General features: G+C 46.6%; 1 protein-coding gene across 4 annotated transcripts in view; it reads left to right on the plus strand.

Annotated features, from left to right (window-relative positions):
* ZDHHC14 (zinc finger DHHC-type palmitoyltransferase 14) overlaps nucleotides 1-26221 on the plus strand; it is a 275105-nt gene that overhangs the window by 137913 nt on the left and 110971 nt on the right. For 2 of the 4 annotated variants that reach the window (XM_061130484.1, XM_061130486.1), the window contains exon 2: nucleotides 24552-24724. In XM_061130484.1, coding sequence (XP_060986467.1) covers nucleotides 24552-24724 — 173 coding nt within the window. The remainder of the gene's footprint in view (nucleotides 1-24551; nucleotides 24725-26221) is intronic. The other 2 variants (XM_061130485.1, XM_061130487.1) reach the window with 1 other exon arrangement.

The raw sequence follows: 26221 nt of genomic DNA on the forward strand, positions 1-26221 counted from the left end.
CTTAGTGACTGAACAACAATGACAACTCAGCAGAAATATCCTTGGATGAGCCTGTTGTTGTTTAATATTCAGATCTCACTGAGAGATTGGACTGGAAAGGATGCCAGGACCCCAGTGTGATACTTAGTCTCTCTGCGTGTTAGTGAGCAGGGGAACCAAGGAGCCATTTATGACAAATGTCACATTACTCGAAGGAACCTCTGAGGCTGGGGACAGACCCCTGACTCTGGCTGTTTGAGTCCTGAAGGCTCTTGACCGCTGAAAAGTTTCACTGGACCTGACCTCAGGAAGGCTGACCAGCCTCTGTGGGGAGTGGCCACCTAGGATACAAGCACCGGAAACACGCCTCGAGTCCCCAGTTCCGGGAGGATGGGAGTGTCTGGGGCGGGGGCTCTGCGCTCTGGTGACGTCTCCACTGTCCAGGGTCTGGTTCCTGAGCCCGGCAGGTCCAGGAGCTGCCCTTTGTAACTGTTTTCAGCAGTGTTTGCATCCGGGGCCTCTCAGGTGTCTGTGGTATCAGAAAGATGCCTGTTGATGTCGTGTGGCCGTTTTACAGGGACAGAATGTCCTTCCCACCTCTCCCGTGTGTCCTGGGCTGGGGACACTGAACGGGTGGTTGGAAGGCAGTTGGCAAGTGGGCGGTGAGAGCGGAGGGAGAGATGGCCTTACTTGACCCGTTACCCGAGGATGCCAAGGCCCGATGACCCCTCCACTGAACACAGCTCTGCTGACCAGAATATTCTCGGCCTCCCGGTGGACCAAGAGGGACAAACACCGCAAACTTCCTCTCTGCATCTCTCACTGTTTTTTGAGCGAGCACTGAGTGCACTTTGGCTGGCGTGATTATAATCTCTGGCTTTCTTTTCTGAGCTCAGGCCAAATCACGCACAGTCAATGGAGAGCACCCCAAGCTTCTTTAGCTGTCCTTTTTCAGACAGTCTCTTGGGTGACTTCCAGAGCTGCCTGCTAGCACCAACTGCGTGTACAAATAGGTGCGCACATGCGTTTTTAAGTAAACGCTTTGTCAATATACAGGCGGGAAAGTGTACAAAATTGTAAGTACAGCTCAATAAAAGTTATGGGGTCATCGAGCAGCACCCAGAGCAAGAAGAACACCGCCGGCATCCCGCAAGCCCCCTTCCTGTCCCCCTAAGCCAGTGTGTTCTCAGGAGGGACTGCTGTCCTGCAGGTGTGCTAACGTGCTTCAGTCTGACTCTTTGCGACTCCATGGACTGTAGCCCGCCAGGCTCCTCTGTCCATGAGATTCTCCAGGCAAGAATACTGGAGTGGGTGGCCATTTCCTTCTCCAGCGACTGTCCTGCCCTCTAATAAACCATAGGTTTAATTTTGCTTGATTTGAGCTTCATGTCAATGAAACTCCCAGTGTAGTCTTTTGGCTCAACATGATATTTGTAATTATGTCTGTGTGTTGCAGTGGGTACATTGATATCCTTACCGTACAGTAACATGTAACTTACGAGCACATCCTGCTACCCATGTGCTTGTGGTGTTGCTGTGAACATTTCGTGCAGGCTTTTGGCACAGATCAATGATATTTTCAACCTATCTAAGTTTGCTCTTAAAATAGTTTTGTCCAAGTTCTGGGAGCATGTTCCCGTCACCCCCGTGGACAGGCTACAGTACCCTGAGTGCCCTTCTCTACCGTACCATGGTGCCAAATGTGGGCCTGGCCAATCTTCTCCTCCCAGAGTATTAATCCGTATACTAAGTAATTCGTAATTATTTTAAAACATTTTTTGTTTTATGATGTGATTTTTGTATATTTACCTATTTATGTACTTTTTGGCTGTGTTGTGTGACATGCAGGGTCTTAGTTCCCCAACCAGGGATGGAACCCATAGCCCCTGCATTGGAAGGCGAAGTGAGTCTTAACCTCTGGACCACCAGGGAAGCCCCAATCCATAATTATTAGTTAAATGAATGTTTTGATGAGAGAATGGGACCTAAAATGTTGGGCTGCTGTAAGAAACGAAAATTAAGGCTGCTCATCTCCGTTTTGGGCTTCCCTGCTGGCTCAGACGGTAAAGAATCCGCCTGCAATGCAGGAGACCTGGTTTGATCCCTGAATCGGGAAGATCCCCTGGAGGAGGGCATAGCAACCCACTCCAGTATTCTTGCCTGGAGAATCCCATGGACAGAGAAGCCTGGCAGGCTACAGTCCATGGGGCCGCAAAGAGCCGGACAGGACTAAGCGATCAACACATTTATGTTTGACCATTGCCACATTCCACCAGAACACGAATGGTATAAGAAAGGCCGAATCAGGGAGAAAAAAGGTCAGGTCTGAAGTGCAACAGAGCATGAGGACTGAGAGGCTAGCAGATGCAGGGGCGCTATGGGCCGTCCTGGGAGCGTGTGAGTCACCAGATACAGGGAGATGCATGGAGCTGATAAATGTCTCAGCCCCTGCAGGTGCAACGTCGTCTTCCAGAAGAAACCTGTGCCCCACGCCCACCCCATCTGCCCAACACGGACCGCAAGATGGTGGTGCTGGGCAGGAGGGGGATGGCAGGGCTTCCTTTGCTTTCCTTTCTGAAAGCTCCAGCAATGTCATGAGAGTGCACTCCCAGAGACCCGAGTAGAGGGCACAGGGTCATTTGCAGCCAGGAAGTAGAGGTTCCTGGTCACCCGGCCATGGCACCGAAATGACCGTGGGGCCCAGGCAAGGCCTCACTCATCACAGGGATCTTTGTCGCCTTGAACACCCTGTCACTGAGCCCCTTCTCAGGAAACCGTGAGCTGAGAACAGTTCCCCCAAAGCAGGGGACTGGTGGCTCGCCAGCCAATGTGATAGGGGAGGGTTGTAGCCCAAAGGCCCACCTCCCCTAAAGGATCCCCAGATCAGTCAGTCCTATGTGCGCCTTGAAACTCAGCCAGATACGCCCAAAGCAGTGACCTCTGGCCCTGAGGACATCAGCCCGGCTCAGACCTGAACCACGAGTCCATTCGGGGGTGGGGGGCACCCATGGTACCTCACCCCGCATCCTTTATCCACAGAGCCGCCTACGGGCTCTGCACTTAGTACATTTCAGAAGCAGCTGGCATTTGCTTTTCCTTTTCTATTTTTCGAGAAGATAATGTCATCACCTCAAGAGGAGAGAGTTTTTTTTTTTTAAGGGCTGCTGTGAGCAATGCCTGTGTTCGTCATCAAAGCCCCCATGCTGGCCACAGCATGAGCTGACAGCTGAGCACCAGCGGGTCAGTCCGAAAAGCCGTCACCTGTGACAGCTTGAAAAGGCGTCTGTGTACCTGTGTGTATGCGTGCATGCACGTGCATGTGCGCACATGTATATGCATATGTACGCGCACCCGAGCACTCATGGCTGTGGACACACCGCCTGCAGGAAGCAGGGTCAGTGACCTTGATGGCTTCCGCACACACTGCAGGCTGCTTGCAGCTTTGTTTATTTTCCTGGAGTTTGAGGTTCCCTTGCAGGCGTGGGAGGCCTGCTAGAACAAAGACCACCCACCTGCCATTGCTTTTCTTTCCTTTTTTATCTCCACCACAGCCCTGAGTCTGGTCCTGCTTGGGTGAAAGAATTGGCTCCTGCTTGACCTTCCTCAAGCCAAGGCGATGGGTTTGCCACAAGTAGTTACATGTGGGATTCCAGCAAGTGGTACCTAACAGCCGTCACTTATGGGCACCAGAGGGGCCCTGTGTATGGCCGGCCAGCTCCTCCTATTCCCAGACCTCCCCTCTGTCCCTCCCACCCAGCCTTTTTGCTGCTTCAGTTTTCAGAAGCCATCTCAAAATGCATCTTCTGGAACCTGGATTTAAACCAAGAGCCCTTGTGTTTGTAGACCTCCCCCTACCTCCGTGTCCTGGTCTTGGGGATGATTTGCTCAGTGAATTGATCCCAGGGCTTGAGATCAGTGTAGTGTTGGCACCGTGTGATTTGTGGTTTGGGGGAGACACAGGCCAGGAGGAGGGCTACACGCTGCCCAGCAGCTGGTGTGAGCATGTCTGCATGAGTCAGAAGCTGTGTGAGCATCACTCCATCATTGTTCCCTGCTGAGCCCCAGTGCCCAGCACCTCCCCTGTGTTAACCCGTGTTCTGTGGGCTGACTCATGATGAACCTGCTCTGCCAGGCGACAGGAGCCCCAGCAGCTCAGGCATGTGGATGGAGGTGGAGTTCTCTTGTTTTCCCTGAAGTTTGTGGGCAAATGAGCAACTAAGTTTCAGTCCTGTTTTCTATGTTGTGTTTTTCCATTCCTGATATTAAAACCGTGGTAATGTCTTTACCTCTAATTAGAAGCAGAGAGACAATTTTTGCTTTGAAGCAGTCATAGGAAACAGTGTCTGATTTTAAGACACACCAAGACAAGTAGGACTTTGCAAGGGAAAAAGAGACTGAGTCTTTACATTAAGGGCTAAGGAAGCGTGTGTCAAGCAGTTTTTATCTGCTTGGCCAGAGGGATGGGCTCTTTGAGAAAAGAGAATTTTCTCAAAGGCGCTGTCTTGGTTGCTCAAGAGACATTAATTGCCTTTGCATCAGTTCTGGAGGTGAGTTAAACTGATTGAGTGAAGGTCCAGAAGCATCACGTCCCAGGTGACCAGTAGGTGAAGGTCTTGTAGCCAGGAGACTTGGGATCGGTCTCAGCTCCCGTCCTTGGGAACCGTGTGGTCCAGGAAAGGCCCTCTCCTCTCAGATCTTCCTCTGTAAACGGAAAGGATTCTGCTCTTTGATTGATCAGACATCTACAGGACACCCACCCGAGCCTGTCTCTTTGCTAGATCGTGGGATGAAAAGCTAACCAACTGGTCCCTGCCCTCAGGGAACTCAATGGGCTCCTGATGAGAAAGGAAATAAGAAAATCAGCATTTAGGGTGCACTGGGGATGTTGATGGTCTAGAGTGGGCACTGGGGAGCTGGGAGTGTCACTCAGAAAAGACTTCTTCGAGTGGACAGCACTTCAGCTGAGCTGAAGAGAAGGGCATTTGCAGGACAAGGTCACTTCCAGTCTGAAATGTTGAGTCTGACTGAGGTGTTGGGTTTCCAGGGTTCCATCCCAGCCCTGTCCTGGTCTGGTTAGTGTAAGTACTTAAACAGGCTTGGGGCAGGAGTGTAACAGAGCTGACAGTTCACTTCCTGCCAAGCATGCAATGATACGGTTCTTATTTGCTTATCTGGCTATGCTGGGTGTTTGCTGCAGCACGTGGGCTCTGGTTCCCTGACCAGGGATCAAACCGGGCCTTCTGGGTTGGGAGCACAGCATTGTCACCACTGGCTCAGCAGGGAAGTCCCCCAAATGATATGGTTCTTGACAATTTTGTTTTAATTTAGAGGCATTTGGATTTTCACACATAAAATGAGACTTTATCATAACCCCCTTTACAATCATATACGTTTCAAATTCATGTCAGTTTTAAAACCACATGAAATGTACCCTGTTTGCCAGTGCGTAACTGAACTGGGGAAGAAGGGAAAGACAAAATGTACCTGCAGATACATATGTGCAGCTCTAGGATGTTGAAACTCAAGGGCTCATGACGGGAGTGGTCAGTCCAACTCCAGGCACAGATGAACCAGTGGGGACCCACACAGTGAGTCAGACCTTTCTCATTTTGCTTCATGGTGTGGAGGCAGGCCATGTTAGCAAACTTGGAAGATCTAGTAATCCAGCACCATTCCTGTTACAGAGTACAGGCTCAGGAATCTGGAGAGCAGCCTGGAATAAGGGATTCCTATGGTTTCCACTCTGAACCTTAAGCTTTAGGGCAGGAGAGGTCTTGGGTGTGGGGAGAGTCTCTGTTGCCTGGAGTGAAGAGGAAGGAGGTGCTGACAGTGAATCCCTGGTTGGACCATTGGCCACACGTCTTCCCTACTGGGAGCATAGAGAGCGACTGTGATTCCTCCATTGACAATTGACTGATCGAGGCTTCCAATCTGTATCGAGGAATGCTTGGTTTAGAAACTAAGGCCACATCATAAAGGGAAGACATTTGTGATGGTTGCATTAACCTAATTAACCTGAAAATTGTTGTGTTGATAATAAATTGTGTTTTTTTTTTTTTCTGAAGTCACAAAGTGGGGCTTCATCAAGATACCCAGCTTTGGCATGAGGTGGTCCTGGAGTTGCCCTTCTCACTTCCACCTAGATGGCCTTTGACAGCATGCTTAGGTACTGTTTAGTCATCAGTCACAACACCCACTCATAGGATGCTGTGAAAATTAAATGCAGTCTTTGTTTCAGGTCCCTGGGCCTATTTGTTAAAAGTGTTGGTTCCTGCCTTTATAAACACAAATATTATGTCAAATGCCAAACAGATAAAATGGCTTTGACAACTAAAATTGAGAAATTCTACCATCAGATAATTAGAGTTTAGACTTGATGCCTAATTTCCAATTAAATTCAGATGTCCGTGAGAAACTGATAAATCTGTTCACGAACAGGAATGGACTTGACACTGTGTCACTCGTTTTCATATCAGCTCTTTCATTAAGTATGGGACACGTGATCTTGTTTGGGGCCCTCTTGAGTTGTTTTTCCCCATTTTCTGCTTCTGTGATTTTAGAGAAATAACTAATTTAGGAAATATAGGCTTAGAAAAGGAAATTCAGTATTATTTTTATTGCTATGGATTTTAAGGAAATTATTTCTTTTCTGATCTCAAAAAGCTACCAAGACCACTTTTAATATTTTTCTCTTATTTAAAAAGTAATTTTTAAGTAATTTAGAAATGATTTTTAGGAGTCTACTCACTGTAATTTTTCTCTTCTCTTTCTCTCCACCACCCTCCCATCCCCCTTCCTTCTTTCCACAAAGAAAGGGTTTAAAAAAGAAGAGGCCTTAAACTGTCAGACTCTGGGCTCTTATTTCCAGACTGCCTTCTAAGAAGCCTGCCTTGCTGTCCACACTGCCACGCACTCTCTTTGTCTGCCACCGGCTTCCTCCTTTCCTGAAGCCTTAGGGGCATTTGTCAATGGGAATCTACAAATGGTATTTTTAATTTCCATTTCTTGGATTACTAGGGGGGTTGATGGCATTTTAATTTCTCCTTCTGAGTTAAGGTCCTTTCCTGCCCTTGGTGGGGGGTGGCATCTGCTTTGTTATATTTTATAGCTTCTGGACTTTGAGATGTGTAATCCAAACACACCTTTCTCAGCTTCTCCCCACCCCCCACATCAGCCGTGTATTAACGGAAACCCCCTGGACTTTGGCCTGTGCTGGGCTCTTATCTTCAGCCTTCATTGCTATTGACATTTTTTTCTTTCTGTGTCATCACGAGGGTTCTAATGGGAGGCTGGGAAGAGGGTATCAGACTTGTTTAACCCGCTCCTATGCAAGCCCCACCATGAAGACTCGACTTTTTAATGCCACTCACGATAACCTCAAACCACTGGGGCATAAAAGTTGGCATTGCCTGATTCCAGAAAGACTATTCTGTTAAGTCATTAAAAGACAAAGGCTCACTGGTAAATGTTTCTTTCTTATTATTTTGTATAAAAGATGGAAATATTTTTCTTGGGAAATTAAAAGAGGGGAGGAAATTACATGTTTGGTGGTATCTAGCACAGGATTAAAGAACTACTGTGGGGAAATAAAGAGATTTAAGACTATCTGTAGGAAATGCCAGAATGATTTATTGATGTTCACTTCATTATTAACTTCACTTCTATTTGCAGTGTTTTAATAGGCAGTGTTTTCTAGCTCCCTGGTTTAATTTTAACGTCTCTTCTGTGGCATATGGTTGTGCATAAACATGTTTTCTTTTTCCATATTAGTTCTTTATCTGTATCTTTTTTTACATACGAAGAAATTGCATTTTCTGGTAATTGTTTCTGTAAAATTCTCACATCTCCTTGAGCACAGTCTTTAGACCATGGAGAAGTTTCGGTCAAGTAGTAACAACCCAAACAAATAATCCATAAGTTTTCCTTTCAGCCAGAAGAATCTCTGTCTACCACTTTTTTAGTTGGGGGAAGTCACAGAGAGAATGTTCATGATTTATTTCATTCATTGATTCCGCTCTATCACTTCAGAAAGAAGAATATTCCATTTTATCTGGCATAGGTAACTTCCAAATCTAGCTTGTGCCTGACAGACCCAGGTGTGTTCATGAGCTAGTGCTGTGTAACAAACAACCCCAGAATTTAGTAGCTTAAAACAACAGATATTTATTATCTTATAGTTTCTGAGTCAGAAATCCAGTGCAGCTTAGCTGCATCCTCTGGGGCAGGACTGGAGCTGCCTTCGTCTCCACGCTGCTTGCGGGGAGTGTCTGCTCCCAGGCTCACTCTGTGATTCTTGGCCAGCGGCCACCCTCATGACCTTGACCCCATGAGCCTCTCCATGGGACGGCTCACAGCATAATGTCAGGCCTCCCTCAGAGAGAGCCAGCAAGAGCAAGTGAGCAAGCAGGGCAGTTGCTGTCTGTTTTGTAACCTCATCTTCAAAGTGATACCCCACCACTTGTTATTTTCTAGAAGTCACTATGGCCACCCCCAAGTCAAGGGGAGCGTGAATACCAGGGGCAGGGATCCGTGCCATGTAAGGACTTCTTTCTGTGGAGTTTCAATTATGATTCTGGGCATCAGAAGGCATGAGAATATTGCCCCCTCTAGTCCCACCACTGTTACTGGATGTGGGGATAGGGACTTTCCTGCCAGTTAAAGCCACAGGGTCGGTGACTGGTTTCAGGCTGTCCCCACACACGTCTGTCTCTCACAGACTCCTCGGGAACTGGCCAATGGGCCCACTCACCCACGCTTGCAGTGGCCACCAGTCACTTCTCTGCTTGAATTCCTCTCTGAGCTTAGAAGCCAACCTTCTTCCCAGCCCCATTGGCCTCTGAAGCAAATGGACAGCTGTCAGGGACTTTTACTGTAAACTGCATGGAAGCTAGCTGTACTTAAACGAAAAGGAGGAACAGTGGGGAGGGATGGAAAATTACAGAAATCCGCACAAGGGCAAGGCTAGCTCTCGTAGGAAGAAGGGGGTAATATTGAGGGAGGGTGGCGCGAGAGGTCAAGAATCTGCCTGCCAATGCAGGAGACTCAAGAGACGCCCGTTTGATGCCTGGGTTGGGAAGATCCCCTGGAGGAGAAAATGGCAACCTACTCCAGTATTCTTGCCTGGAAGAATTCCGTGGACAGGGCAGCCTGGCGGGATATAGTCCTTGGGGTCGCAAAGTCCTTGGGTTGGACACGACTGAAGTGACTTAGCACGCATACACAGTATAAACCCGGAGGCCCTGCTAAGGGTCTCCCACACAGTAACTCCTCCGCTCAAACAAGCACTACCATGGGCTGTCATCACTGTCGTTTGCGTTATTCCAGTTTAACCCCTAAGGAAACTGAGACCCCAGAGAAGAAGTCCCTCAGTCAGGTTGACACGGTAACTAACTCCCAGACTTAAGAGCAGAAGCCAGTTGGCCCAATTCCAGTCCCAAGGCCTTCCCACAGCCCTGCGGGACTTTTCCTGGAGGCCCTCTGGACCCGACTCCTGGTTCTGGGGTGGAAGTGGGTCTCGGTCTCGTCTTAACTGTCAGTCTGCTCGGCCTCACCGAGGTGAAGTTCTCAGACTCCAGACAAGGCTGTGCCCTCCTCGGTTTCTTCCAGAACCTTCTTTGCTCTTTCAGGTTCGCCTCAGGGCTCTTCTCCTTCTTCACTCACAGGAGGCCTTTCAACATCCAGGCGCCTTGCCCACCCTCCGGCCCAGCATGGACAAGGAAGGGGCCGCGTGCCCGCCTCTCCCTCAGGATGCTGTGAGCCCAGCCTTGGGCTGGACCCATGTGTGTGCACCAGGGCTCCACTGAGGAGGCTGGTTCCACTTCCTAAGACCTGCGGGCAGAGCTCATGGCCGAGTTAGCCAACAACTAACTGCTCGAGGCCCCCAGCCTGGCAGGCATTCGCTTTTATTGCCAGCCAGGGTGTGCACTCTTGTGTAGGGAGATGGGTGCACGCGTACCTGCCTCCCAGAGAGGAGGAGAGCCGTTCATAAGACCTTGGGGTCACGGACACTTTGAAGAATCTATGATCTGAGTAAAGGTTCAGCCTCTTCTCCCGCTGCTGGGCACCTGGGCTGAGTGTCCATCCCCATCACCAGGGCAGCTGCCTGGGGCCCCCACCTCCTCCCGGACCCGCGGTCCTCCTGACCCCCACCCCAGTCCCCCTGCCCAGGAGGGGCTGAGCTATCAGCTCGTTGGCAGAACAGCCTCAACTGAGATTCCTTTGCTCACTTTACCTGTTTGCCTAGTTTCATCCCAGACATCCTATTCAAGAACACAGCGTCTTGGCACAGCCTGCTATTGCATTTAGACCACATTAAAAATCCTTGCATCTAGCTCAGTGTAGCCACTTACCATCCACTCAGGGAAGAAGAGGAGGCTCCCCTAATCCTACTGACAAGTTTAAACCCCCTGGACGATGTAGGGCCCGAAGTCTGGATGAATGAGGACCTGGTCTAGTGGGAGACGTTGGCTTCTGATCTTCCCCCCCGCCTTGTCTCACTCTCCGGCTCCCCGGTTGACCCTCCAGCTTTGCCATCTGCTGGGAAAAAAAACTCAAGGAATGCGGGCGCTGTCACTTAATTTATTATACTGTTCATGACAGTAAACATCTTCCAAAAATTCCATCAGGAGAGCCAAGCATGGTTTCCTTTGCCTGAATCCCTGTTGGGGACTCTCTTATTAAATATACTTTTCCCAGATGTGTCTCTGCCGTCTCCCTGAAGGTTGTTTCCATGATTCCCCCCAGAACTAATGAACTTCATTCTGCTTTTTGACCCCCCCTCTTTTAAAAAACTAATAGTCTTGTTTGCCCCCGGGCAGTCCTCAGGAACCTGTTCTATTTTAAAATGAACTGAAAAGATTTTTATCTCAGAAGTGCGTGGCTTAAAAGAAAACAAGAGACAACACAAAAGTTTAACCCCAAAAGAATATGATTGGAAAAAGAGACACGGATGTATAGAACGGATTTTTGGACTCTATGGGAGAAGGGGAGGGTGGGATGATCTGAGAGAACAGCATCGAAACATGTATATTATCAAGGGTGAAACAGATCACCAGTCCAGGTTGGATGCATGAGGCAAGTGCTCGGGGCTGGTGCACTGGGATGACCCAGAGGGATGGGATGGGGAGGGAGGTAGGAGGGGGGATCAGGATGGGGAACACATGAAAATCCATGGCTGATTCATGTCAATGTATGGCAAAAACCACTACAATATTGTAAAGTAATTAGCCTCCAACTAATAAAAATAATTGGGGAAAAAAAGAATATGATTGGAAAGGCACAATTAGATGGATGGGGTGGTGGTTAAGGCATTAACTGGCCAATAATAACATGGTATTTTTCTGTTTTTTTGTTTTTCCAGTGAGTTCAAAGAGTTTCAGAAAAAGTGTATCATGGGACTTAGACTTTCAGGTGTTGCAGCTGCCACCTGTATTCTTCTGAGGTCCTCTGTCTCACTGTCTTGACAGGAATGCATGTCTAAGTATGTTCAGTTCCACACTGGGCTTCTTGTAAGTGGGGGGCTTTGGGCTTTCTGCACCCCACCCTCTTCTCACAGGAAGCAAGTTACTTCTTGAGCATAACCTGGTGATTTTAGGAAGATTCTCTTTTTTTAATAAATGAAAATTTAGTTTTAGCATTATATCCATCAGAATCCACCCCCCCCCATTATATGGAATGGATATATCCATTATATCCATGCACAATCCACAATTTTGCACAATATTGAAGCAAAACTAACTAGTACTATCTCTGTGTGGCATAAAGGTATTTTGAAATAGCCAGAACAGTTTTAAGCATTTGCTGTCAAAGCTCGATTAACAGGGACTCTGGGAACACGAGCTCTGGTCTGTGTAGAAACTATGGAGCTGGTTATTTAGCAACTGGAATCGGGAAGCAGAGCCCAAAGGAACGTTCTTGACCTTGGGGCACTAAAGGTATTAGTCCCTCGTTAGTTTCATTGAAGCTCAGGGAGGGTCCTGAGCCGTGTAGGACCCTGTGAGTGCCTGGAGGTGCAGAAACCAAAAGGTGGCCTGTGGCCCCTGTCCTTTTGACTTGCACGTTAGTGGCCCTGGCTCCACGCCCCTCACAGCCGCCCACACCTTTCCTTGGATGGAGTGGCCACTTCCCACAGCTCACGCCCCACGTATCAAGGCTCTATCCTCTGCTCACAGCAGTCAGGATCCTGTGTGTAGCTGTCTTTGGCAGGACAGCGCATCGTTTCCGTTCCTGCCCATCTGCTGATAATCCATCACTGAGAGGTACCGTTGCCCGTGACTCCTGAGCCTCCATTCACCCCAAACTGGGCAGGGCACCTTCCAGCTGAATCAAGTTTCAGGTTTTCTAGGCATCTTAATTATATAGAATGAGGGTAACTGAGATCATTATAAAAAGATAGAATCTTTTTAAAACTGTATTCCCTTATGGCTCAGATGGTAAAGAATCCACCTGCAATGCAGGAGACTTGAGCTCAATCCCTGGGTCAGGAAGATCCCCTGGAGAAGGGAATGGCAACCCACTCCAGTATTCTTGCCTGGAGAATCTCATGGACACAGGAGCCTGGTAGGTTACAGTCCACGAGGTTGCAAAGAGTCAGACACGACTGAGTGACTAACACTTTCACTACCAAGAAAACGTGGAGGGTACAAATCAGAGATACAGACCTCATTGGGGGTTGATTGAGATGATGGGCTGTTACGCACAGGATTTAAAGACAGCGACATCTGATTTGAATGCTGGTTCTGAAACTTCAGTTGTGTGTGTGTGTGCTCAGTAGTGTCCAACTATTTGCGACCCCCTGACTGTAGCCAGCCAGGATCCTCTGACCATGGAATTCTCCAGGCAAGAATATTGGAGTGGGTTGCTATTCCCTTCTCCAGGGGATCTTCCTGACCCAGGGATCGAACCTGTGTCTCCTCCATTGGCAGGCAGACTCTTTACCACTGCACCACCTGGGATGCTCCTAGCTGGGTCTCCTCAGTAACATTAGTGATCCTCTTAGGGCTTAGTTTCCTCATCTGTAAAATGGTCTCAGTAACACCAAGGTCAGAGTCTTTTTTGTAGAATGTACACGGAATTTAAAGTGAAGCTTTTTGAAGTGTAGGTACTTGATCAAAAAAGGTAAATTTTCGTCCTCTCCCTGCAATCTCCCTGTCCGGCTGCCTGTTACTGTGACCACATCTGTGTGTCTAGCAAAAGTGGTCCTTCCAACTGTATCTGTCTGTTCTGACCTTGTCTTCTGATGGGCAGGATAATTACATGGTGGGAGTCCTCCCCACCACTGGGGAAGAGACATGCCTTTTTTTTTTTTTTTTGGTGCAAAAGTGTTTTTTTTTACAAAGGAGCATAGTCAATACTGCAGGCAGAGTTTTGGTGGGGAAACAGGCCTTGTCTGTTAATGAACATGAAGTGCTGCCCCTTTAGACCAGGGGAAGAAGAAATTCGCAGCCCCCAATAGCAACTCCATATCCAAAAACTCCCAGTGAATTCCATGTTGCTCTCCTTACTACTAAACATGCTCTCCTAAAGCTGTCTCTACCTGATGGCTCCCAACTTGGTGTCAAAAGGTTCATGGGATTGTTAATATGTTCACCTTATTTTGTGTTCATTTCTCTCCTTTGGGGGAAAAAGAAAACTTTTTTTCTTAATGCTGCATATGCAGCATTTTGCTTCTCCAGTCAAAAGAACCGTATTTCCATTTTATAGAATTTATGTACTATTTTTCAAATTATGGTTTCTCTACCATTGAAAATGGCATTGTTTCTTGAGTTTATGAGTGAAATAGCTTAACCATCCAAGCTCACACGCATCTCTGTCTAAATGGTTGGCTGCTTCTAACCTGTATTTATCCTCTATTATCTGCTTCTAAGAGGTTTGTGATGATGGGTATGTTAAAAACCACTCTTTGGTTCCTCTGCAACCTTAGGAAAATATTAAAAAGGAAGATTTACTTGGTAATTCATCTTCCTTTGCAAAAGGAGGAAGGTGCCCTCTTTCTGTTCTGGTGACGGGGGGAAATTAACCATGACATCTGGGTGAAGAGAGCTTTAGCAGAGGAGGAGTGGGAACACACGGAAATGAGTGCCTGCTCGTCTCCATGTAAGATTTCTTTAACTTTTCAACCGCACAGCAGTCTTTGCTATAGATTGCCTTGCAGTTCACCACCCACAGCATGGATCCAGGTCTCTCGGGTCTGCTCTGATGATTATATCAAATTCAACTCAGCAAATGTTTGCCGAGTGGCTACTCTGCAGCAGCAAGTATCTGGGGACTGGGGATACAGCAGTGGGTAAACAACCTGCAAAGACCCCTCCTGCGGGGTTGCCCCTGCAATGGGGTCCAGTCTGGGCAGGTCTGAGAAGGCTTCATCTCACTCCTTGTCAGTCAGCCATTTTCAATTTAATTGCTTCGTACTTGGTCGTGTCTGACTCTTTGCGACCCCATGGACTATAGCCCAGCAGGCTCCTCTGTGCGTGGAATTTTTCAGGCTAGAGTGGGTTGCCATTTCCTGCTCCTGGGAATCCTACCGACCCGGAGATCAAGCCTGTGTCTCTTGTACCTCCTGTATTGTGGGGTGGATTCTTTACAGCTGAGCCACTAGGGAAGCCCATGGAAGGCCTGGAAACTATAAAGACAGTAAAGGGTTTCGGGGCTCCATGTTCTTGTTGATGTCCTTCCTCTTTGGCGATCTATCTCCTACTTAGCCATCAACACCCCATCCAGAAAGCCTTCTCTGATTCCATCCAGGCCCACTGAACTGGTCCCCTTCACTTTCCCTTGGTGTTCTCTGTTTATCTCTCACCTAACTTGCTGTTTTGTTTGTAATTGACTCATTTGGGGTCTGTCCCTCTTACTGGAGAGCAGCTTGAGATCAGGGCTCTTGTCTTGATCTGTATCCATTTCTGGCATTTGGTCCAGAATGTTGGTGTGTAGTAGGTCCTCACTAAAAATGTGTGCAGTGACTGAGTGAAGGAATGAATAATGCTCAGGGACATGGGATACCCACAGTATCCATGGTACTTGCTTCCTATCTTTTTTTAAATTAATTTGTTTTTTAATTGAAGGATAATTGCTTTACAGAATTGTGTTGGTTTCTGCCAAACACCAACATTTCTGCCAAACATAAATACTCTCTTTCTTTGTAGATAGCTTCCCCAGTGGCGCTAGTGGTAAAGAATCTGTCTGCTAATGCAGGAGTCATAAGAGACACGGGTTCAATCCTTGGGTCAGGAGGATCCCCTGGAGGAGGACATGGCAACCCACTCTAGAATTCTTGCCTGGAGAATCCCATGGACAGAGGAACCTGGTGCGCTACAGTCCATGGAGTCACAAAGAGTTGGACATGGCTGAAGCAACTTAGCACACACGCACACATCTTTAGAAACTTTCCAAAATTCACGCAAAGGCCAACGTATTCTGAGTTAGTACTTCTTTATAACACCCAAGACCACTTTTCCACAGCAGTAACTTCTGGACACTGGAGAAAGAGGACTTGGCCCAGCGTGATAGTCATGGCAGAGGCCTCAGGAATGTATAAAACCTTACTCTCTGCTTTACCAAACCTGGGAGGGTGACCGATGCCCTAGGGGTGGAGCTACTCAGAGCTGAAGCCCTGTGAATAGCACCTAGTAGGAGGGAGGAGAAAACAGGCTGCACAAACAGCAATGATACGCCGAGTGGTACCCACAGCATTGCACCGGAGGCATCCCTCGGCCACATCCCAGGAGAGTGCCTCATGCCCCGAGGGTCTCAGGACAGGAGGAGAAGGCTCTCTGATGTTCACCGCGCAGGCTCAAAAAAGGACAGGGCTTCTTCATCCCACATAGGTTTCCTGGAACACATGATGATTAAACTAATCTGAATTTAGTTGAAAATGTTCCTATGTTGAATTATCCGTTCCCCAACAATGCTTATAACTGTGATATCCAGCCTTTGGATTCAACACCAAGTACATTGCCAGTGTTCAGGGGTTGAATTTGCATAGCTTTTCATCCCAAAGGCCCCCTTCCCCTTCCTGCTCCCCCCGGACCCACCCCCGACCCAAGGAAAGAGAAAGGGAAAAGCCTTCGCTGAGTCTGAAGCTCTGGATCTGCAGAGGGTTTGCTGGGCACCTGTGACTGATGCTTATGTTCCTGCCCCTCAGGCTTCTCTCAACTGCATCTTTGAGGTCGTTTTTCTTCTTGTTCCTGCAACACAGGAACACCAGGGTGCAGTGTCTCTTCCTTTAATCTGTACGTGTGCAGGGTAAGGTAGAAATCTACAAGGATGGTGGAAGAACTTCGCAGTCACCCTCCTGTAGGAAACTGCCTACAGACTAGGGCTGAGATGGGAGGTACCTTGAGTTTCATATTCTTGAATGGACGACACCCCATACCTCACAATACGCTGATCTGACAAGAGGCAACCTGCAGAAATCAAGGACTTTAGCCTTTTGAGGCTTTGATCTAACCCAGACCATGCCTTATTGTCGAGCATCTTTTTTATTGATCATTGGTTTTTAAAAAGTCACAGATAGATTTTAATATTTTGTCAGTCCTTCCCTTCTTTTTCAGTTCTGTGAGTTACACTTACTTTTTTTTTTTTTTTTTTTGGTTGCCTTGGGTCTTCATTGCTACAAGGACTTTTCTCTAGTTGCGGTGAGTGGGGGCTATTCTCTGTTGCAATGCTCAGGCTTCCTGGTGCAGTGGCTTCTCTTGTTTTGGGGCACAGGCTCTAGGGCCACGGGCTTCAGTAGCTGCAGCACGTACGTGGCCTCAGCAATTGCGTCTCCTGGGCTCTAGAGCACAGGCTCAATAGTTGTGATGCACACGGCTTGGTTGATTCACAGCAGGTGGGATCTTCTCGGATCAGGAATCGAACCCGTGTCTCCGCATTGGCAGGTAGATTTTTTTAACCTCTGAGCCACTAGGGAAGCCCTATACGCTTGCTTTTAATCATACATTCTTCCACTGCAAAAACAAGCCGTGTTTGATTAGGAAATTTTAATTTCTTGGCAACAAGAGAAGCCACTGCAGTGAGGAGCCCGCACACCACAGCTAGAGAGTAGCCCCTGCTCACGCAACTAGAGAAAGCCCAAAGATGTAACCTGTGGTTGCCTGGAGTTGGGTCCAGCACATAGTCTCTGAATAAATATCTGCTGAATGAACTGAAAACACAGGATAATAGGAAGTAGACTCGGGACGATCCTATTTTTGTTTCAAGCATATATTTATATTCATAACTAGAAGAATAGATCCTAAAGTATGACCCTGTTTTCCACGGGGAAAAGTGTGAGGGTGTTGAACCTGTGTCTCCTGAATCAGCAAGCAGATTCCTAATCTCTGGACCACCAGGGAAGTTCCTGACTTGCTGATTTCTTTTGGGTTCTGGGAGGCACTGAAAACAAGATGATAGCATTACTATGGACATATTCCCTCTGAAAAAGACACAACTGTGTGAGTGAGGACTCTAGTGGATGTATGGTTGCCATGCCTAGGTGATCCTGTGAGGTCATTAAAGAACCAGTTTGGGGACAGAGAGATACTGACTTTCCTCCCTGTGATCCACACACAGGCCAGAAGCCTTTGGCTTTCCGGAATTTTGAATCAAATGCAAAATCATTTAACCAAAAAAGTTTGAAACGCCACAATTTTTGCTAACCATCCCTTGTACATTCTCAATAGTAGATGGGGAAAGGGGGCTGTTTACACACTGGGATTTGAAGCCTGTATTTTTAAACTAGGGCTCCCCCGGGTTCTGTGTCTATAACTAGACCTGTCTGGGTGGTCTGCGAGGCCCTGAATTAAGAATAATGACACTGCTTTTGTCACACGGGAGCTCCACAGGCTTCAGGCGAGACTGTGCTGTACAGACCTTGCCTGTTGGAACCACATGTGGCCGGGAGGCTTGGGGAGAAAGCAGAGTCCTTAGTGACTATCCTCTCCTTGGGAGAGAGAGCTTTACCACCTCTTCCCTTAATGAGCGTGGAAATTGCTGCTCCTGATGGGAGGGTAGACACAGCCTAGTATAAAGATGATCCTCGAGTCTCTGATGACACTGGGAGACATCCTCACATTTCTGCCTGGAGTTCTCCTCTCCCCATTCTTCCTCTCTGGGTTTACGCTTTCCCTTCCAATCTCTTTGGGTTCTATTTTTTCCCTTTGGTCCTGCGTCCATTTATTTCAGCTCCCTGCTTCGTATTGCATTGGTAGATTCATCACTACGTGCAGTTGGTAAGAAGGGGCCTTCAAACATTGGGTGCAGCCGTGGGGTGTCTTGAAGGGGGTTGTTGTTTTTCAGTCTTAACTGACTCTTGAGACCCCATGGACTGCAGCAGTCCAGGCTCCTCTGTCCTCCACTATCTCCCAGAGTTTGCTCAAACTCATGTCCATTAAGTCAGGGATGCTATCTAACCATATCATCCTTGGCCATCCCCTTCTCCTTTTGACTTCAGTCTTTCCCAGCATCAGGGTCTTTTGTGCTGTATAAAATCATTTCTGTTTTTCCATTCTCGGGTTGTGAATGGATGTTATTTCTGAACCCTCTTCTTTTCTCTATTTGTCTCCAACTAATGTGCTTATCTTTGCCCTGTAGTGCTACATTTATTTCTAAATATGTGATTAAGGAACAAATCATAAAAGTAATGGTGTTTATGTCCCTGTGTATAAATGAAAAATACATTTATTTTAGAGTGACTCATATGAAAAGGGAAAAAATCATTTTTATTACTACCCTCATAATGCTACTCTATTATTATTTCAGACATATGAGTCATTGGCTCAGATTATTTCATTTTATGATCATTTGCCTTAGCTGTTTATTACTGAAATGCATTGCAGTCAAAAGTCTGACATTTAAAATAATAGCTGAACTTTGTGATTTCTGAAATATGGAGACTTCCTTTATTAGAGTGCAACATCAATAAAGCAAGGCCACACCCTCCTTGATATAAATTTTAATTACGTGCCTCATTTCTGTGTATAAAGAATAGTTATTCTTATGTTTATGCTTTCATATGTACAGGACAGAACAAAAATGTCAAACATAGGTCGTGTTGTAGTCAGGGGTCATGAGCTACAGTTAATGGGAATTTTTTTGTTGTTTGCATATCCATTTGCCAGCAAAATATTAAAAGATGATTCAAATTGTTTTGCTATGGGAAAAGATTCTCTACTTTTTTGTTGTTATTGTTATGTAATATTATTAATATTACATGTTTATTATGTCTTTCTGCTCACCTTCCCATGTTTCAAAGGGCCATTCACATTGACAGGTAGATTCTACATCTATTATCAATTGCAAAAGATTTTCTTCATTCCAAAGGCCACATGATCTTAATGTCTCTGTTACATATTGTTAATATGGTTTCATTTTGTTTTATTTTTGTTTTCAAGTAAGACTAATCTCCCAAAGAATGTCCTATGAGGAAGCAGAGAGCCCTAAACACCCAATAATGAACTCCAGATTTTCTATGTGAAATGTTTTAAGACATTAGTTTAGTTCCAGGATTTTAACACAAAAGTATCAGTTTTAACCACCAGTAAATTCTAACCTGAGAGTCATTCTCTAAATAGAAATATAGAATTAATGAGAGTATTGATTCTGGAAAGATCAGTATCTGTTTGATGGTAAAATAATTTTGTCATGTATGCTAAGTTGCTTCAGTCATGTTGAACTCTCCACGACCCTATGGACTGTAGTCCGCCAGGCTCCTCTTATCTATGGGATTCTCCAGGCAAGAATACTGGAGTGGGTTGCCATGCCCTTTTCTAGGGCATCTTCCCTACCCAGGGATCAAACCCAGGTCTCCTGCATTGCAGGCAGATTCTTTACCATCTGAGCCACAGAAATACATTAATTAATACATACACAGAAATACACAGGAAATACATTAATTGCATAGTCTCAGATAATAAAGCACCTAGAAAATGGCTCTATTGTTCATGTATAGCCATCAAAATACAAATAATTCTTTTTCTTAAAGATTTGAGAAGATTGCTATTAGAACTGAAAAAATTCCCTGTAATCTTTTGACAGTGCTATATGGTCTAATTATTACCTAGAAGGCCCTTTCTTTACCTCTGATGTAGAGTGAGTTGACAGTTTGTAGTAGATATTTAATCATCATATCTAAAGGGAAACAGCTCACTGACATATATCATAGGAGCGGGATTATTATACAAACTTTTCATCATGATAGCCTTTGTTTTGTCTGGTGCTAAATTAACTCATCTCTTTTATGTTATGAAAATGCATGCTTTCAGATTCTTTTTTTTTCCCTCCTGCCACTTTCTCATTGAGCTATATGAAGACAAAGATGCTTGTAGCTGGTTACCCACCCGGCCCTGGGTTGTATGTAGGTCACAATTCTTCAGACTGAGAGAGAGAACTCCATTTGGTGTTTATATCTTTGGCAGCTGCACCCTCATCTTGTATCCGATCCAGGCCCTTGGGGGAAGGCGTCTTCCTCATCACAGATGGCTCTCAGAATTGGAGAGCCCAGCCGCAGTTGCTCAGAAATGTGAAGGAGCCGTTTTCAAGTTGTCTGAGCTCAAGCTAAGAATTTTCTTTGCCCACTCGCAGCGCTTCAGCTATTAGGTCGCGCCAGTGGCTGTGAGATATTCCCATCAGTCTTGGCCCCTCCTGGGGGTTTGGTGATCGCCGTCCTGAGCTGGGCCTCTTCCCGAGTCTTCACCAGCAGGACTGCAGATGCTCTTGGCTTTTTCTGAGCGGCAGCTTGAAGGTCTCAATGTAGCCCTGATCTCCTTGTTTGCTTGGGGATCTGGATTCTTTTCTACAAAGCCATACCCAAGACTTCAGTGAGTAACTGAACATTGTCCTTTGATATACAGGCCACTCTTACAGAGCGCCTGCTACCAACATACGGTGCTTCATCTGCTAGAACTTTAGAGAGTGTTGCACACACTCAGCTCAGGTACAGTCTTGCCTTTTCTCATTGGCAGAAGCATCCTAGACAGGACAGATCCTTAGCACCCGTTTGAAGGAGGTTCTAACAAGCTTAGAAGGTAGAGAATCAAGTTCTGGACACAGGGTACATTGTGATCTTGACAGTATGGCTGACTTGACTTCCCTGCAGTTTTCTCTGTTACTGTAAAATTCAGTGACTAGGTCCCATTCATTCAACTACTCAACAAATACTTATCAAATACCTACCCTACGTGAAGCATCACTCCCGGTGCTATGAAGGACACATGCTGACCAGGGCCCAGTCTCACCCTCGGGACTTCCAGTCCACTGAGGTTCATGAGGCATGTCCACAAACACCCACAAGTACCATCGAGAGAAGCAAACAAAGATACTAGGGAAGTTTAGAAAAAGAAACCAGCTCTTTTGCTTGGGGGTGAGCCAAAAAAATCTTGTCACCAGGTCTTTATGGAAACTTGAAAGTTGGGGAGGCTTTAATTAAGGTGAGATGGGGGTGGGGGTGCTCCAGATACCAGGGCTGGGTCACGGGCCCCTGTCTGGGAAGGTGGAGACGATGGGAGGCCTCCAGAGTCATCAACCTGGAGATGTGGGTGGGTGGCCCTACATACAGTACGGTTGGGACAATGAGAAACCATTTCAGTTCAGTTCATTTAGGACATGGCTTACTCATTAACAGGGCTTCCCTGGTGGCTCAGCGGTAAAAAATCTACCTGCAGTGCAGGCCACCCAGGTTAGATCCCTGGGTTGGGGAGAGCCTCTGGAGGAGGAAATGGCAACCCACTCCAGTATTCTGGCCTGGAGAATCCCATGGACAGAGGAGGCTACAGTCCATGGCAAAGAGTCGGACACTACTGAGCAACTAACATTTTGACTTTGACTTAACTTACTCATTAATGACATCTTGCTCTGGGAAGGCAAACCTTTATGACTATGAGCAGGCAACCTCTGAGGTCAACCAAGTTACATTTCAGAACCAAAAGGGAAAAACAAAAGCACTGAAGATCCACTAAATCTCCTTCATGGGAGGGTTCCAACAGCACTCACGTCTCCATCCTTGGAGAGGTCAATGGAGCTAAATAAACTCCATCCCTAAACACTCAAGGTGGGTCCCATCCTGTGGACTGGTTGTCCAGGTCACGTTGTCCAGCTATGACTTGGGTGCAGCTGCTGAACAACTGTTCCAGCTGCTTCTTATTCAAACTCATGAATAATGAGAAAGGGGGAAAAGTTGGCCTGTCGTATTCTCTGCTCTTCTTCAAACAGCCATCCATCTCTTGAATTCTGAACTTAAATTCTAGAAAACTTCTCTTGACACAATTGATCATTTTTCTAACCATTTTATTTAAAAAAAAAAGATGTACACCTAGAGTAGATTCTTTTGGACTAAAAAAAAATTTTGACTAATCTATATAAACCAAAATGTATTTGTATCAGGGTCAGTTTTAATGCCTTCAATAACGGACTGTGTTTATTTCTTTTCTAAAAAAATCCTTTTATTTTATATTGCTGGATAGCCAATTAACAGTCTTGTGATGGTTTCAGGTGAGCAGTGAAGGGAGTCAGCCATGCATATACATGTATCCATTCTCCCTCTACTCCCCTCCCTGAACGGTGTTGATTTCTGATTGTGGTACACTAGCACATTTTCAAGGCTTAATACAACTTCAGGTGGCTTTTTATATGACAATAAGAGGAACAAAGATAATGCCATATTTTATGACACAAATGCTTTTTAATGATCTTTAGAGTCTGAGTTCCTTGCTATTAACTTGATTGACATCACAGTCAGAGATTTAATCAATAGCCTTGCAGCAATTGATATTTATCACCGGCTCTTCACAGACGCTCCGTGTCAGAGTCTGCACGTGTTCCATTTGACATAATGGACGTGCCCTGAGAACGGGTTTCTTTCTGTAGCCCACGGCACTGCACCATATCCCAGAGCTGGGCCACAGTCCCATGCGAAGGATTCAGTGCAGTGTTAAATGATTGTCGCTTTATATTTAATCTCTGAGGGAAGATGGTCATTTCATGACAATCCCCCAGGACTGAGCCCCCTGCTCATCTCTTAAGCAAAGCTTTCCAATCCTTTCTCTTCCAGCTCCTTCTCTTTTGTTTGGGGTTGAGTGTCTGAAGAGCCTCCCCTGGTGAGGCAGACCATCTAGGAGGCACTTTGCAGTCGGGGTGTTATGACTCTGTGAGTCCCTGAGGTGTTCCTTGATGCCCACAGTGTTCCTAAATGTGGAGACAACAGACTGACCGTGGTCCCTGCGGGGCTCATCCTTCACTGGGCTCCAGGCACCAGGCTGGTCTTCCCTCTGCCTCTCACCACCTCTGCGGAGTCAAGGGGCAATGACTGGATCTGGATCCTGGGTCCCCGGAGCTGGCTGGCACAGACGTCCATCTGTCGCAAGGGCACCCCGCCCTGACTCATCAAGACCCTACTGCGTGTCAGTGCATTCACTGGGGACAGCGAAGGGGGTTCGAGAGTCAACTTGGGCTGTGTTTATCCGTTGGTAGCTCGTCATCTTCTGGAAGTGCATGCTCAGTTCAGTTCTTTCACTCAGTTGTGTCCGACTCTGTGACCCCATGGACTGCAGCACGCCAGGCTTCCCTGTCCTTCACCATCTCCCAGAGTTTACTCAAACTCATGTCCATCGAGTTGGTGATGCCATCCAACCATCTCATCCTCTGTTGTCCCCTTTTCCTCCCAACTTCAATTTTTCCCAGCATCAGAGTCTTTTCCAATGAGTCAGTTCTTCTCATTGGAGTTTCAGCTTCAGCATCAGTCCTCCCAATGAATATTCAGGACTGATTTCCTTTAGGATGGACTTGTTGGATCTCCTTGCAGTCCAAGGGGCTCTCAAGAGTCTTCTCCAACACGACAGTTCAAAAGCGTCAATTCTTCGGTGCTCAGCTTTCTTTATAGTCCAACTCACATCCATACATGACTACTGGAAAAACCATAGCTTTGACTAAATGGACCTTTGTTGGCAAAGGAATGTCTCTGCTTTTAATAAGCTGTCTAGGTTGGTCATAGCTTTCTATCTGCCTACATCCTTTTAGTCCTTTTGGGAAACTGGTTCACCAGTATGTTTCCATATCTCATTAACCTCTTTTGGATAGATTAGGTCCAAAATGTTGAAAAATACTTCCTTGCCTTTTGAGGGTGGCTTGCAGTTCTCTGTGTTCTGTGCCCTGAGCTGCCTGACCAGGGAGGAAAGGCCGGGTCTGATGAAAATTGTTCTAAGCCAGTGTCTCCTGTGTTAATATGACTCCAAGACTGGGTGGAGAATCACGTAATTCATGTGCCTTGTTTCCAACACAAAGGGTGCAAGCTCTGTGCATCTTGCATCGATTATACAAGCAGGATTATTTTCATTTTTCTGCCAGTGTCTTTCCGAGTAGCTGAGGGTTGTCTTAGCTGAGAAGGGAGGGTTAAACTGTCCACGAGAGAGAACTGCAGACCTTCCCAAATGTAGATGTTTAACACAGATGAATTTTTAATGGAAATCAATTTTGCTTCTCCAAAAAAAAAAAAAAAAAAAGAGCCTGTATGTTCTTGGAAAACACAGACTGCTTGCTGTTGAATACTGACATTGTATTTCCTTTCTTTCTCCCCTCCCCTCCTGCCTTCCCCTACCTGCTGCCAGCTGCCCGTACCTAGCAGTGAAAATCACCCCCGCCATCCCGGTGGTCGGTGGCATTTTGTTCTTCTTTGTGATGGGGACCCTGCTACGCACCAGCTTCAGTGACCCCGGCGTCCTTCCGCGAGCCACGCCTGATGAAGCCGCCGACCTGGAAAGGCAAATAGGTAACCCTGAAGGTCCGCCCTTAGCCTGTCTGTGGTCACTGTCCACCTGTGCTCAGCCCCAGTGCGGGAGGATGGGAGAGGAGCCCATGGAGGAAGGGCTGAGTCCCTGGGGAGGAGTCCCGATGTTTCTTCATTCACTTGGCCCGAGGATGACCTGAGTAGGAGGTGGGATGGAAAGTGGTTGGAGGTAAGGTCGAGGGACTGGTGCGCTGGAGGTGGGCTGGTGGTACCGGCAGGCAGGCCACAGCCAGCCAAGCTCTCTGAAATCCAAGTGTCTGAGTCCGCTCTGAGACGGCGCCTGCAGAAGGCACTGTTGTGAAGGCTGTGGTTGTTGGTGGCTGCTCTTTCCTCTGCTTTCTAAAATATCAATCGGGAAAGGTTACATCTTAGACTCTGTCCTATTTATCTAGCCTAGGCTCCAGCATTTCTTTATTAAGGTTTGAAAAAGATAATATATTTCTGATATATATTGAGATGAATGGCTTTACTTTTTCTTAGATGTTGGAAAGCCTGGGATTAAAAACTTACAGCAGTCCATTTTAAAGATATTAAAAAAAAACCAATCCCTATCCTTCATACAAAGAACCCTTAAAATCTCTTTTTTAGTTAAAAAGAGAGCTCCCGCTTGCTCTTAAAAGTTTGCCTTTGTGAATGTGTAGCTTTGCTGTGGTTGTCATTTGACAAGCTGGCAGGGGGACTGTGGTGACTTGGTGTGAATGTGAAGTTTAGGTATGAAAAATCATTTGACAGAAATAGTTCTCTCCCAGTGGGCTTCCCTTCCCAGCCCACTCGGCTGAAAGACCCTCACTTTCCACCATATAATGAGGTACAAGTGTGGGTCTTGAAAAACAGTGTCTGCTCTGGTTCGCTTCCCCAAATGCTGAAGCGCAGTCATGTTCTTCTCTGAGCATCTGCCTTCATCCTTCTTCCCTGGGAGGGGAGCAGTAAAGGGGTCAATAATGGGAGTGTGTGTGAGTTGTCCGCTGGGCTGCAGCCTTTTTGTGTCCTGAGGTAGGGAAGTGGGGAGACAATCTCTTTCTTAGCCACCACACGTTGAGATTTAAACACAGGGCAATAATCTATAGCGTAAACCCTTTGGAGCCCAAGAAGATATAATCTGTCACTGCTTCTGCTTTTTCCACTTCTATTAATATTTGCCATGAAGTGATGGGAGTGGATGCCATGATTTTCGTTTTTTTAATGTTGAATTTCAGGCCAGCATTTTCACTCTCCTTTTTCACCCTCATCAAGAGGCTGCATTTATATAGCTCATCAATAATTTGTAAAGGCCACTCATGATGATCATTGAATTTGATCACATCCCAGCAATTTTGTGAGGAAGACTTTATTATTACACCTATTTTACAAATAAGAAAGCAAAACCCCAAGGGGTTAGATGGAAGAAGATAGCAGAGCCAGACCCTTCAACCCAGGTCCCTTGGATCTCAGTCCTAGTTCTTTAGTTCATGTCATAAGGAAGAGAGAGAGGCCAGGGCCCAGTTTCCTTCA

Source organism: Dama dama, chromosome 26 (genome assembly GCF_033118175.1).
Source record: "Dama dama isolate Ldn47 chromosome 26, ASM3311817v1, whole genome shotgun sequence".
NCBI lineage: Eukaryota > Metazoa > Chordata > Mammalia > Artiodactyla > Cervidae > Dama > Dama dama.